Source organism: Pogona vitticeps, chromosome 5 (genome assembly GCF_051106095.1).
Source record: "Pogona vitticeps strain Pit_001003342236 chromosome 5, PviZW2.1, whole genome shotgun sequence".
NCBI classification, from domain to species: Eukaryota; Metazoa; Chordata; class Lepidosauria; order Squamata; family Agamidae; genus Pogona; species Pogona vitticeps.
This window is the reverse complement of record NC_135787.1, coordinates 4,741,144-4,754,502: the sequence shown is the minus strand read 5'-3', so window position 1 is coordinate 4,754,502 and position 13,359 is coordinate 4,741,144. Positions and strand designations below refer to the sequence as shown.

The window sequence follows — 13,359 nt, the reverse complement described above, 5'->3', positions numbered from 1 at the left end:
AATCTGAAATTGACTAATTCGGAATCTGATCACCTCCTCCCTTTTCTACACGTGTAAACCAAGAGAGCATAATGCACCTCATCTCTACAACAACCAGAAGTTCATTTGCTGAGGCTTTGTACTGCCTATTGTCAGCTGTTTTTCTTGGCTATCGTGGACAGAATGCAAAAAACAAAATAAATAAATAAATAAATAAAACCTTTGGGCTGCTGTTAAAAAAAGCAAGATCCTCACATGTCCTTGTAGGAATCTGTCAAACAGGCCTCCACAAAATGTTGAGAGATGACAAAACAGTGTACAATGTTTAAGCGAGGGAAAGAGCCTGTGACGGAGTACCCAGCAACCAAGGGTACTGGCTTGAACAGGTGTACAAATGCAACATGAAGGTGGCAGGTTTCCTGTCTGAAGCTGTGGTTATAGTTGCTATTGTGAGCTGACAAGGTGCCTCCAATGTCTTGCAACTATATGAATTAATCACACCCCAAATGTTCTCCAGTGACCGGACCAGAAGCATCTCTTCCTAGACGTTTATTTTAATTTGGTATTACAAATCATAGGGAGACTGAACGCATTTTACCACTGCACTTTCATCTCCCCACAACACACGAGTTTTGCTTCTCACGCCACCCCTGTCGTGGCAACTCTGGCCTCGGGTTCTAGGTTGATCAGACAATTGCTTTGTTGAGCCAGTTCAGTAATGGACACACGTCCTCGACGGCGAATGAAATCAGCCACCGCCGTCATCTCCTCTGGTGTGATATAGATGAACTTGCCCCGGTCGTCAATGACACCTAGAGAAAAAAAGACAAATTGGAATCAAACCCCACAGCTTGTGGTTAATTAATCCAACTGCCTAATTAGGATTCCATAATCAGCCGGTTTGATTAGGAAGGTTTAGGCTACATTATAAAATGCGAATATACGAGGGCATCAACTGTTAATTGATTAATTGGTGCTATTAGGGCTCTCAGTACCATTTCAAGTGTCCCAGTAATTAACAAGGGGAGAGTCTTTACTCTTGTCTGGGAGGTTCACCAGGATCACTTAATCTCTGCCAGTCAAAGGGTGCCCCAACAATTTGGGGGGGGGACAGAGGCTGTTGTCTTGTGCGAATGACAAGCAAGGCCACCCTCATCGTTAATTCACTGATCAAGATGCACGTGGTGAATCATCTAAATAGAAATCAGTCAACTGCACTGATGAATGCATATTTAATATTTCGGGAAAATCACTTTTAATGGAACAGGCACTAAAAATCCATAACTTACTAAGAAGAATCTTGTTAGATTAGATATTGGGGGTCCCATTGAGCGCAGAAACTTGTTTTCATCTGTGAACGCTGAGACGCTACTGGGAAGCCACAGGACATTAGCTTTTGTCCTGTTAAGCCCTTCACGAAGATGTCCAGCTGGTCCTCAGAGTTTAGCTTCTCTATTACATTTCTGTCCTGCTGTTTTTCCAAAGAGCTGAAGGTGGCACCCACAGAATCATAGACCTGGAAGGGGATCTATGGGTCACCACTGCTGAAGCAACCTGGACAGCTGGCCATCTTAAAAATCTCCAGAGAAGGAAAATCATCCACTTTCTTAGGCAGTCTTGTTCCATGGTCAAAAGGTTCCTCCTGTGAAAAATGTCTTCCTAATGCTTAGCTGAAGCTGCCTCTCTTGTGATTTGGATCTGTTGCTTCCAGGTTCTACCCATGTAGCTGGAGAAAACAAGCTTACTCCCTCTTCCACATGGTACCGTTCAAATATTTGCAGGTTATCATGTCACCTCCCTGGGATCTCTCGTCTAGGCTAAACAGGCCCACTTCCCTCAACTGTTCTTCACAGAGGTTGGCTTCTAGACCTTTGATCACCCTGGTTGCCCAAAGATCTCCCATTTTCTTTCTCATCCTCGAAACAGGTTGGGACATGAATCTGTTTCAGAACCAAAGCCACCTAAAGTGAGCTTTAGGTCTGAAGGGTGGGAGTCTGAACTTAGATCTTCCTTGTAGCCAAATTGCATGCTTGATGCCTGGACATTAGCAGTCTGATGCTCATCTTTGGGGTGCCCAAGAAACAACACATTTTGGGGGATGCTGTATTTCCCTTTTAGACCACCATTTACCCTCAAAATTGCCAAAAGCCCCAGGTGCTCCTAGCTGGCCATAGGGTTCGATGCCATTTTTGCCAACGAAACATCAACTAAGGCCACTCTTAGCTTTTCCGTTTCTTACTACAAATCCACCTATAATCATTTGCACTGATAATGGCCAACATTTTGCAATATGGGAATACTCTAAAATGAAACTGCAGCCAAGTAAAACTGAATATAAAAACTAGAGGAAGATGTTTAAGAAGTGCAGATTTTGTGATTTCAGGCATCTGTTTCACTCGGAAGAAGGCCATCAAATCCCAGCACGTTTTCACACTTACCTGTAAGCGTTCCATCTGCCATCAGGTCTTGTACTCTACTAATGGCATCCTGTTGAGGGAAAACAAACGAAGTAAGCAGCAGATTCCATATTTCCAGATGTTTTGGCAAGTTTTCAGACAACACACCAGCATTTCCGTACAGGCTCGACAAGCTGTGTGCTTTATGGGACATTCGGTTTACAAAATGCTGCTCTTTCCAGTTTTGCTTTTTGATATATTTATCTTATATTTTGAATGTTTGGAGTTATTGTATGTTTGTTACTAATTGTTTTTTTTTAGTTTGTTAACCGCCCAGAATAGTGTATTGCAGTAATGGGGTGGTATATAAATGAATGAAATAATAAATAAATCAATTCTGAACGCCCAAAGCCAGCCAAGAAAGAAACAGCGAAAATTGAGATGTTTATTAAGCATCATCTGTGCTAATAAGCCAGAGCAGCTCTTCAGGGTTTCAGAGAACAGTCTTCCGGAGCTCGACTCAGAGAAGCTGGGGTTTGAACCTCTAACCTTCTGCTCAGAAAGCATGTTCTTTACTGCTGAGCGTATGGCTAAGAGAACAAGCTATGTTCTACATACCTTGAGAGGCTTTCTCAACAAAACGTTCTCCATCACTTCCATCAGAAGGCATCCTGAAGCACCAGGTATACAAAATCACCATCCTTTGGGCATCTACTTCATTCATTCATTCATTCATTCATTCATTCATTCATTCATTCATTCATTCATTCATTCATTCATTCATTCATTCATTCAATTCATTCATTCATTCATTCATTCTAACCCATATTTTTCCTTAAGAAGGACTCAAGGTGTCTTATGTTATTAAAAGACAATGTTAAAAGCTAAAAATACTAAGTATGAAAATATTAAAAAGGATCAAATACCACACTAAAAATACGGCAAACAAAAATGACACCAAACCACAAAGAAGTGAGGCTCAAAAAGTCATTTCTAAACCTCACTCTACTGCAGAGATGGGCAACCCGTGGCCCATGGGCCACATCCAACTCTTGACATGCATCCCCTCCTGCCTGTGCCAGGAGGAATGGAAGTGCAAGCTGGGTGGCAGGCAGGCAGGTAAGTGTATGTGTAACACAACCAAGAGGGTACGAAAATAAAATTTCAGGCACTACACTGTCATTTGGTTGAACACCTACCTAGCTGCCTGGCTCCTTACTGGTTCTTTTTTTTTGTCCCCTCCCCCCCCTCCTGCTAGATCGTCTGTTTCTCTTCCCTCCTCCCCAAAATAAGGGGAGAGTCGCAGGGTCTATACAGGAGGAGGCTCACCTTGACCCCTTGGGCCAAGCACCCCCTTTAAACCCAATGTTTTTCTTTTTCTTTTTAATCCTCCAGCACATCACTAAAGTCAAAAGGGGTGTTAATGGGGAGAGGCACCTTGAAATTCTTATCACAGTTGGCTGACAAAAAAAATATTCTAGGCTGCTTTCAGAAAGAGAAGGAGGCAACATTTATGCATCAGAGTAAATTAAGAGTGATATGTAGATACCTCCAAAGCAACCAAGCAAGCAAGCAAGCAACAATGCAATTAATTAATTAATTAACACTGTACCAAACACCTATGTTACTTCCCAGTGCAATGCTGTTATAGTACTCAATGCTGCTCACAAGGAAATGTCTTCACAACATTTGCTTAATGCCCAACTGTGTAGGGAGTGACCTTGGTCTGGATAACTATAGTGGATGTGTCATTTAAAGCAGCTGCCTCATGTCAGACCAAAGACCTGTCGTTCTGCCAGGGAAATACACACCTGAGTCCTTATGCCCAAATGGGAAGCTAGGTCTTCCAGAAGAACCACTTTGGCACTCTGTGGAAAAGAGAGAAGGACCAACAATTAGCCAGTCATTTACAGCCTTAATTTGATACTTATCATGTGCCGTCAAATTCATTTCTGCCCAGGGCTACACAAGCTGGCTTTACATGCAGGAGAAACAGTCAGAAACTTAAACCAGGATTTATGTTGCTTCGTACTAAAATCCCCAGTTACGATCTCTGGAGTGGAACCTGACACAAAACGACAACCCATGGATATATATGCACAAAACGCATCTGCATTATTGCAGACCTGGGATTTCAACACCTTAAATGAGGGGGGAACGTGTGTTCTGTGCCATCAAGCTGGAACCAACTTATAGTGACCTTAATAGGGATTTCACGGTAAGTGAGATATTTAAGGAGTAGTCTTTACCAGTTTTACTCCCCCAGTGAGTTTTCATGGCTGAGCGGTGATTTCAATCCTGTTCTCCAGAGTCCTAGTCCATCACTCTTTCCACCACACCACCCTAGGATTGTTGTTTAGTCGTTAAGTTGCGTCCGACACTTCGTGACCCCATGGACCAGAGCACGCCAGGCCCTCCTGTCTTCCACTGCCTCCAGGAGCTGGGCCAAATTCATGTTGGTCACTTCGATGATGCTGTCCAACCATCTCGTCCTCTGTTGTCCCCTTCTCCTCTTGCCTTCATACTTTCCCAACATCAGGGTCTTTTCCAGGGAGTCTTCTCTTCTCATGAGATGGCCAAAGGATTGGAGCCTCAGCTTCAGGATGTGTCCTTCCAGTGAGCACTCAGACTTGATTTCCTTTAGAATGGATAGGTTTGCAGTCCAGGGGACTCTCAAGATAGTAGAGGGATATTGGAGGGAAATATAGATTAACAAAATTCTGTTGTTAGAATCTTAAGCTGATCTATTGCACATAATGTAGTGACCTACCAACAGATTCCAAATTACTGACTCCCAGTCTTTGACAACAAGTGTTTGCCAAGAATACTACCTGAAAATATTGTGAAAGAACAGCAGGACTTAGAAGAATAGTAATAAGGATTCTGAAAGATTCATTTCCGTAAGAACTCACCCCTAGATCTGACGATCTGTCTCCTTAGCTTTGTTTTTAAAAATATTGTCTTTAAGCACACACACCCATCTGCTCACAGCAGCTAGGGTAACACGCTCAAGAAAGATGATAATGATGCCAAAGACAGCCGAATAGCTTAAGAAAGGAATGTGGGAATTAATTAAAGTGGTTTAAATTGACATCTTATCAAGGTACGGTAGATAAACATCTCGTCGGCTCTGAAATTAGGAAGTCAATGGTTAATTATTTATTGGATGCCCTACTGCGGCTGGTTTCTAAGAAAGATGCCTGTAACACGCTTTTCATACAGATGATTAACAATCCCAATTTAAGTAGCAACTGGAGTGGAGAACCTGTGGCTTTCGTCTGAACTCCAGGGTGGCTGAGAGAGAAGGAACGAAAGCAAGAGGACAAGAAAACACAGGATCTCAATGTAGTAAATTCCATTTTCAGATTCCAGGTCCACCGACCAACAGCTGCCACCCTTCCCCCCTGCCCCAAACATCTTTTCCTGTGCCTCAGTGGTCCTTCGTTCAAAAAAGAAAAATGGGCAGGATCAGGAAAACTGCTTTAAAATGGAATATGTGATGGCATTTACAGCTCAGAAGATTTGTAAAGAGGAAGAAGCAAAAAGGTGGACATGTAAAAAGCTGAGATTTTTTTACTTTATGTGCGAAAGAGCATGAAAAAAAATGGTCAAACATTGGAATATGGTTCTGGAAGTAATCTATGAAATATTCCACCTTAAAATGGAAATGGGCCCCATGGTGTCCCTTTTAAACTTTGCTTTAAAATGACATCCCGTTATAAAAGAAAATCCAATCTGGCACAGCTTCGTGATGGTTTAAAATACCTTACGAACCCGGGAAAACCATCAAAGCTCTGATAAGATGACACTGAAGACTGTTGTGACAAAATACAGTATCAAATAGAAATACTTAAGATGATGGTGATTTTAAGGGCTGTGAAGAACTGCGGGAAAACTCGGAGAAGCTGGGATCTAGCAATCTGGTCTATAAAGTTGAAATTGCAGTTGGAAGAAATGAAAATGGATTATATGCTACAGAAGCACATTTTATTTCAGTGGTTAACTTTATATCCACTATTTTCCTTAGATAGCCTTTCTACCTGTTCTAAACACCAAAAGCAAAATTCATTAAAAGCCCCCCCCCGGTGAACTATTTATACACCGCCTCATAATGCTGAGAGCTCTCTCTGGGTGGTTTACAATTTTAAGTATGCAGGCTACACATTGCCTTCTCTCATCCCCATGAGTCGGGTACTCAATATACCGGCCTCGGAAGAATAGAAGGCTGAGTCAACCAGGACAGAAAACAGCATCATAGAAAAAGGAAGAAGGGGGGGGGGAGAGAGACGACAATATAAGGAAATAAAGTAATCCACATCTCATTAGGAAAAACTGCTTTCCCCAAGTCTCCTAGTTATGAAGTCAGATACAGCCAAGCTAGAGAACTGAGTATTATGGACTGAACGTACAGAAGTGGAACCAGTCCATGAAAACCAGTTCTCAGAGCCTGGAACTGCCAAAAGTCTGCATGTCTTCTTCTAAAAAGAACTGGGATAAAACATGAGCCGGGCGATCTTATAGACCTTGTACATGAAGCGACAGCTTTGCTAATGTGGATCTCACCATACTGGAGGACTCTAAGTAGACCAGCGACACGCTGCACACCCTGTAGGAACCGAAGCATCAGCAAAGCTGGGGAAACCCCTCTGCCCGCCACCCGCCCTGATAGTGCCATTCGACATGCACACTGAATTTGTGCAGAGAAGGCTCGTACCCAATGTACAGCCAGAGATGGAAGAGCATCCCTCCATGTTCCACATAACAGTCTCCAACGCACAGCGCAAAAGCTCACAGTGAGCCCCCTTTGCCAAGAGGAGATGGCCTGGTGGTAGGATGTCTGCAGCCACCAGCACCTTTCGAGAATGAAACCCACGAGCGCCCACATCTAGTCTCAGAGCGGCCTGCGAGCAGCAGCTGCCTACAGAAGATGATAAGAAGGCTGGTGATGTGCCTTTCCAGGGTTTAACGGGTTTCGGCAGCGACACCACGACTCCCCTGCCCAACGTACAGACGTGTTGGGTTATCTAAAAGAAGTAAACCTCCACAAATTCTTCCTGGAAAAACATGTATCAAGTTCCTCCGCAGATCACATACTGGCTTTCAAAAGATCAGCGCTGCACGCGCACCATTCCGGATCCCGAGAGCTGTTTTGTTAGGAATAACAACATTTTACAAATGCCGAGTCTTCTGTTTTATTTGGACTGCATGGGAGGGACTGTTTCAAAGACTGGACCGCGGGATTCAAAGTCTTTAAGAGTAGACTATGTCTAGATGGGCAGCATATAAATGCAATAAATAAATAAAATAAATAAACTTGAAGGGCAAGAACACAGAAAGGAAACCACATTAAAGGCTTAGATGACCTTTAAGATTGTAAAATGTGTTCTGAGGAGGTGGGGGGGAAAAACCCAACAGACACACTGAAAACACAAAACTCTGTGGTGTCTACAAAGCGCAGCAAGATAAAGGGTGGAACCTGATGATACGGAGCAAATTATCATCCTTCCTCTGTTAAGCACGCTGTCTTCCTTACCTAATCTTCCTTGCAAATGCTCCCATCAAACCTTGACATAACATAGTCAATAATATAACGAATGTTAAGAAAATGAAACATCTCTCTTTAATAGACAGTCTCTCTCTCTCTCTCTCTCTCTCTCTCTCATATACACATTTTCCCCTAATCAGTCAGTTATTCCTTTTGCGCATTCAGTGTCGGTGTGATGCCTTCAGCCTCTAAAAGCCACATGAACACCCACGTAAGTCTCTCTCTCTCTCTCTCTCTCTCTCTCTTTCTCTCCGTATTTTTCTTTCTCCCAAAACTAATGATAATTTATCTTCAGACTGCCTGCCTTGAACACCTTTTCCCCTGAACACAGTATAAATTACCTAATTAAAACACTAAAGGATGCCTTGACCATTTAATTTTTTTGTGTGTGAAAAAAACCCGTTTTACATGTGGAACAGAAAGGCTGTGAAAATATGACCTTTACTGATTGCTACAAGGATGAACCAACTGGTACAGAAAACAACTTCCTCCGTGTTTGATGGTGTATGGTTTATGAGTCTACATCCTCTGCATAGCTGGAGGCTGCCTTTCTTTTATTGGCCCCGCTGCATCCCCTTGCAAGCGAGCGCCGGTTCCCAGATTCCTGCTGTCGCCGTTCTTTCACCCTCTTAGCCTGTTATGGATGGGTACGAAGTCTATGCTATACAGTTAGTTTCTGCTCAGAGGGCCTGCAGTTGACAGATGTGAAGCCCAGCAGGGCTTCTGCCCAAGAACAAAGGGGACTGAAGGTAGACCGTGTTGCCATGAAAATAAGACAGGGTCTTATGTTAATTTTTGCTCCAAAAAATGGATTAGGGCTTATTTTCAGGGGATGTTTTTTTTCCAAATACAACCATCTACATTTATTCCAATACAGCCGTGTCCTCTTCTTCTGGTTGCTACACAATGGTGGAGGTCAGGGTTTCACGTAACTGGGGCTTATTTTTGGGTTAGGGCTTATATGACGAGCATCCTGAAAAATCATTGTTGTTGTTGTCTAGTCGTTGTGTCTGACTCTTCGTGACCCAATGGCCCAGAGCACGCCAGGCCCTCCTGTCTTCCACGGCCTCCCGGACTTGGGTCAAATTCATGTTGGTAGCTTCGGTGACCCTATCCAACCATCTTGTCCTCTGTCGTCCCCTTGTCCTCTTGCCCTCACACTTTCTCAACATCAGGGTCTTTTCCAGCGAGTCTTCTCTTCTCATGAAATGGCCAAAGGATTGGAGCCTCAGCTTCAGGATCTGTCCTTCCAGTGAGCACTCAGGGTTGATTTCCTTCAGAATGGATAGGTTTGTTCTCCTTGCAGTCCAGGGGACTCTCAAGAGCCTCCTCCAGCACCACAATTCAAAAGCATCAATTCTTCGGCGGTCAGCCTTCTTTATGGTCCAGCTCTCACTTCCATACATCACTAATAGAAACACCATAGCTTTGGCTATGCGGACCTTTGTCGGCAAGGTGATGGCTCTGCTTTTTAAAATCATACTAGGGCTTATTTGGGGGGAAACAAAATCTAAAGCACAGGCAAGGGCATGCAGCCTACCATGACCGAGGTGTCTATGGAACATCAGCATCTGCCTTAGAGATGCAGCTTATACCCGAGATGCAGCCTTTTGAATTTAAATGGTTTGATGGACTACTCAACTATCCATAGCACCAAAACCGTGCATTTATTTTTAAAAAGCAAACAGGGAAAGAATAAAAGAAGGAAGATGAACATACCTTGATGTATTCAAGAAGTTCTGTTACAAAGCTACGGGACTGGGAACAAGAAGAGAAACAATTATTAGTGGAAAAACAGGGGGCACGTATAAGAAACTAACACCCTGCCATTGCAATAAATCAACAGATTAGAAAATGCTTTCTGCAAAACTACTTGAGGACAGGGTACAACACAAGCAGAATCTCACATTTCACTACACAGCGGTTGCATCAGCTATGACAAAAGGCATCCAGGACTAATGAATTCTCGAAGGCTTTCACGGCTGGGATCTGATGGTTGTTGTGGGTTTTTCGGGCTCCTTGGCCGTGTTCTGAAGGTTGTTCTTCCTAACATTTCGCCAGTCTCTGTGGCCAGCATCTTCAAAGGACAGGAGTAGGAACACAGCATGGACAGAGTTCCTACTCCAGTCCGCTGAAGACTGGTGAAACGTCAGGAAGAACAACCTTCAGAACACAGCAAAAGAGCCAAAAAAAAAAACACAACCACCATCAGCACCCAGGACTGTTCGAAACGATGGGATTCTGTTTTGGCCGTTAGGAAAAAAAAAATTCCGGCCATCCAGTCTTCAGGTTCTTATCATTTCTTTGGAAGAGCTTGAAAAGCTTCCGGCCATTGATCAGCTCCACTGGATCTAGGTGCTATGAAATGGGCAGCCCAAATAATCTCTTGACTCGAGTAATCCCTTGATCAAACACAAAGCTGGCCGTGTGTGAAAAGATTAGGCATTTAGAAAGAGAGATGTTTTTGTCGAACTTCGGCACGGAGCTTCGTGTCAAATCCGCTCCCCCTCCGAGTCTTTCTTCTAAATCCACTATTCTGGGAAGCCTTCAGCTTAAACCCACAAATGAAACACAGGGGTGTCACTGAATAGGTGTACATTCACTAGTCTTTCTCCTCCCTCATAAGCAAAATCGGGATGGAAAGGGCCTTGTGGCTAGGACTTTTGCTTTATAAAGCACCATTCACACCGATATCACAATATAAAAGATCCACAACCCTTTCACCGTCTTCTGAAATCAGTATTATTAGCTGGGGGCGGGGGGAGACGGCATGGACAGACTTAGGTTTATCTGTTTAGTAATCAGTCCAATTTTTAGTAAAAATTCAATGTCCTGTATTTAATCAAACAGACATAACTTCAGAGAGTTACAGTACCTTCCAGACTAATTGGTGTGCTTTTAAAATCCAATGGGCTTAATCAGTTTCTCATCCCAGTCAGAGCAGATGTAATGAATGAATGAATGTGGGGCACGTTAAGTCAATGTTAAGTAACTTCCATTGCCCAAACTGGTCTACTAATGGACTGATGTAGACTAGTAAGTGGATTTAGTTTGGTGGGTACACAGATGAGGGCCTTCTCTGTGGCGGCTCCTTTAGACTCTGGAACTCCCTGCCACTGGAGGCCAGTCTTTGATATCCTTCCTCAAGCAAGACAGATTTTACCTTAGGGACTAGTGGCCTGAGAGGGCTTTGGTTCCCCCCCCTTCCCCATGGATTGTTGTGTCCTGTTTTTTAAAATGTGTTTTAGTATCAATTTTATTGACTGTTTTAATATAATACTTGCTAAATTCTTTTAAAATATTTGTATACTTACTGTTTTGTGCTTTTAAATATTGTCTTTTAACAGTGTTGATAGACAAGTTGGCATTTTATATGTTGTGACCTCGGAGGTTTTTCACACATTCATGACCGTACCATCTTTTTAGGGAGGAAGAATGAAGCCCCTTCGCCCACTATACTTATGCGGTGCCCCAGGGCAGAATTTCGCCTGCAATGTTCACAGGCCGGCGCCACAGACATAAAAGAGGTGTCCGCTAAGTCAGTGGTTCTTAACCTTTTTGAAAGAAATGCCCCCTTGAGCCATTGAGGAAGTTATTATCGCCCCCCTCCCCGCGGTGATGAGATCTTTTTATTTATTTATTTATTTATTTGTTTGTTTGTTTGTTTATGACACTTAAATCCAATGACCCCTGAAAACAAAATTCAATTCCAAGAAAATAAAATGCCCCCCAAAAGTAACATTTAATGATTTAGTTGCAAGCGAATTTTAAGATGCAAAAAGAAATATAAAAAACAAACCGCAATGCAGGAACTAAAAATTTCAAGACGAAAACTGAAAATAAATTAAGATTGGAGGAAAATATATATTCATGCACATTGTAAAAAGGCTGCAGCCATCTTCATAGGTTTGGCTTGCTCCAGCGCCCCCCTACCGTCCCCTTCTGTTCCACCGCCCCCACACCGCCCCTTTTCATTCTACTGCCCCCCTGAAAAATGAAATCGCCCCCTGGGGGGCATTATCGCCCACGTTAAGAACCACTGCGCTAAGTTGCACCTTTTTGTTCAACGATCCAGCCATCGTGGCCACTGAATAACTAAGGTTCCAGAAAACGTGGGAGGCGAATCATGAATTAATTGTTTTGGGAGCCATTCTAGGCCAGCGTATATTGTAAGCTGAAGCCACTTCATGGTAGGGGTGAGGCATTTAGGGAGTCAACAACAACAACAACAAACCCAATGAAGGGGCTAGTTAAATTGTGGTCAAGTATTTTTAAAGCAGCAACGTTATGATCACGCAGATGATCACCAAAAGTCCAAACAACCAGGGACTGGGTATTACAGTCTGTTCTGGATGTAGTTGTGTTCTCTCGAAAAGAACAAATTCACAGTTGGGGGAGTACCCTTTCGCCCATCATTGCTTCTGGGGCTCCCCTGGCCTCCGAGTGTCCTGGCCCCATCTCAACGGATGGGGCAGCTGCGCTTCTTTGCAGGTAAGGTGGACAGTCCACTTCAGTTCTATTTCACCTGGAAGCACGTTTTCTTTGCCCCAGTTTTCTTGGGTTCTCCTCTAGACGGCCTCTATAACCATCACCTCCCGCCCTGGATGCTGCAGAACTTACCTCCTCTTCATTCATAGCTTCAGCTACCCCTTCTTCTTCCACCATGAAACTCTCCTTAAGCTTGAGATATTCCTCATACTCCCGCTGCTCTTCCTCTTCTTTGGCTTTCTTCTTTTCTTCTTCCTGCAAGAAGGGGGGGGGGGGAAAGATTGGGGTGTGTGAACAAAAAGATGATTAATTTTTTTTCAGTGCCTATTCGGCCCCGGCGACCTGCCACAGGATAACTTAGACACCACCACCAGGCAACGTAGTCAACGAAAACTAAACAAAAACCAAAACTGTCAATGGCACTGGGTTAAGAATCGCCCGAAGAAAACATTCAAATAATTCTTTCCAGATGTCAGCAGCTGGCCGGATGGTCTGTGAAAACTGGCCAGAGTCCCCCTAGAGGCATACAACTGAAAGGACTAGGGTGCAGATGATGACCAGGTGCTTTTATAAGCAAAAAAATTCCAGGTTCTATTTCGAGCATCTCAAGGTAGGGTGAAGAACCTCAACAGTCAAGAGCTGAGGAGACGAAGCTGAGTCAAACAGATTAATGTCCTCCCTCCCGATGAATCAGCTTTCTAGGATTAACTGCCTCACCCATCAGATTTTAAGATTTTGGTTAACAAAAGTCCCGCATAGGGACGGTACTTAAATGAGTCAAGAAAAGGTGCTCTGGTTTTCGTTGTTCATGTTACAAGCCAGCTCTGAAAGCATTCCGTGTCTAGACCACTTGGTTTTCAGATTAAGACTAAGGACAAGAGCGGTTTAAATTCCCTACTTAGAGCAGGGCGTTCAACCCCAAAAGCTCGTCGTGCGCACTGCATTATACCA

The 13,359-nt window shown here is 43.5% G+C and overlaps 1 protein-coding gene across 1 annotated transcript in view; it reads right to left on the bottom strand.

Moving 5' to 3' along the window:
* Positions 1–513: 513 nt before the first annotated feature.
* DDRGK1 (DDRGK domain containing 1) overlaps positions 514–13,359 on the bottom strand; it is a 36,318-nt gene continuing 23,472 nt past the window's right edge. Inside the window, exons 5-9 of the mRNA XM_073002129.2 lie at positions 12,541–12,663; positions 9,640–9,678; positions 4,187–4,243; positions 2,418–2,466; positions 514–791 (exon numbers count right to left, since the gene is read on the bottom strand). Coding sequence (XP_072858230.2) covers positions 619–791; positions 2,418–2,466; positions 4,187–4,243; positions 9,640–9,678; positions 12,541–12,663 — 441 coding nt within the window. The 3' untranslated portion in view covers positions 514–618. The remainder of the gene's footprint in view (positions 792–2,417; positions 2,467–4,186; positions 4,244–9,639; positions 9,679–12,540; positions 12,664–13,359) is intronic.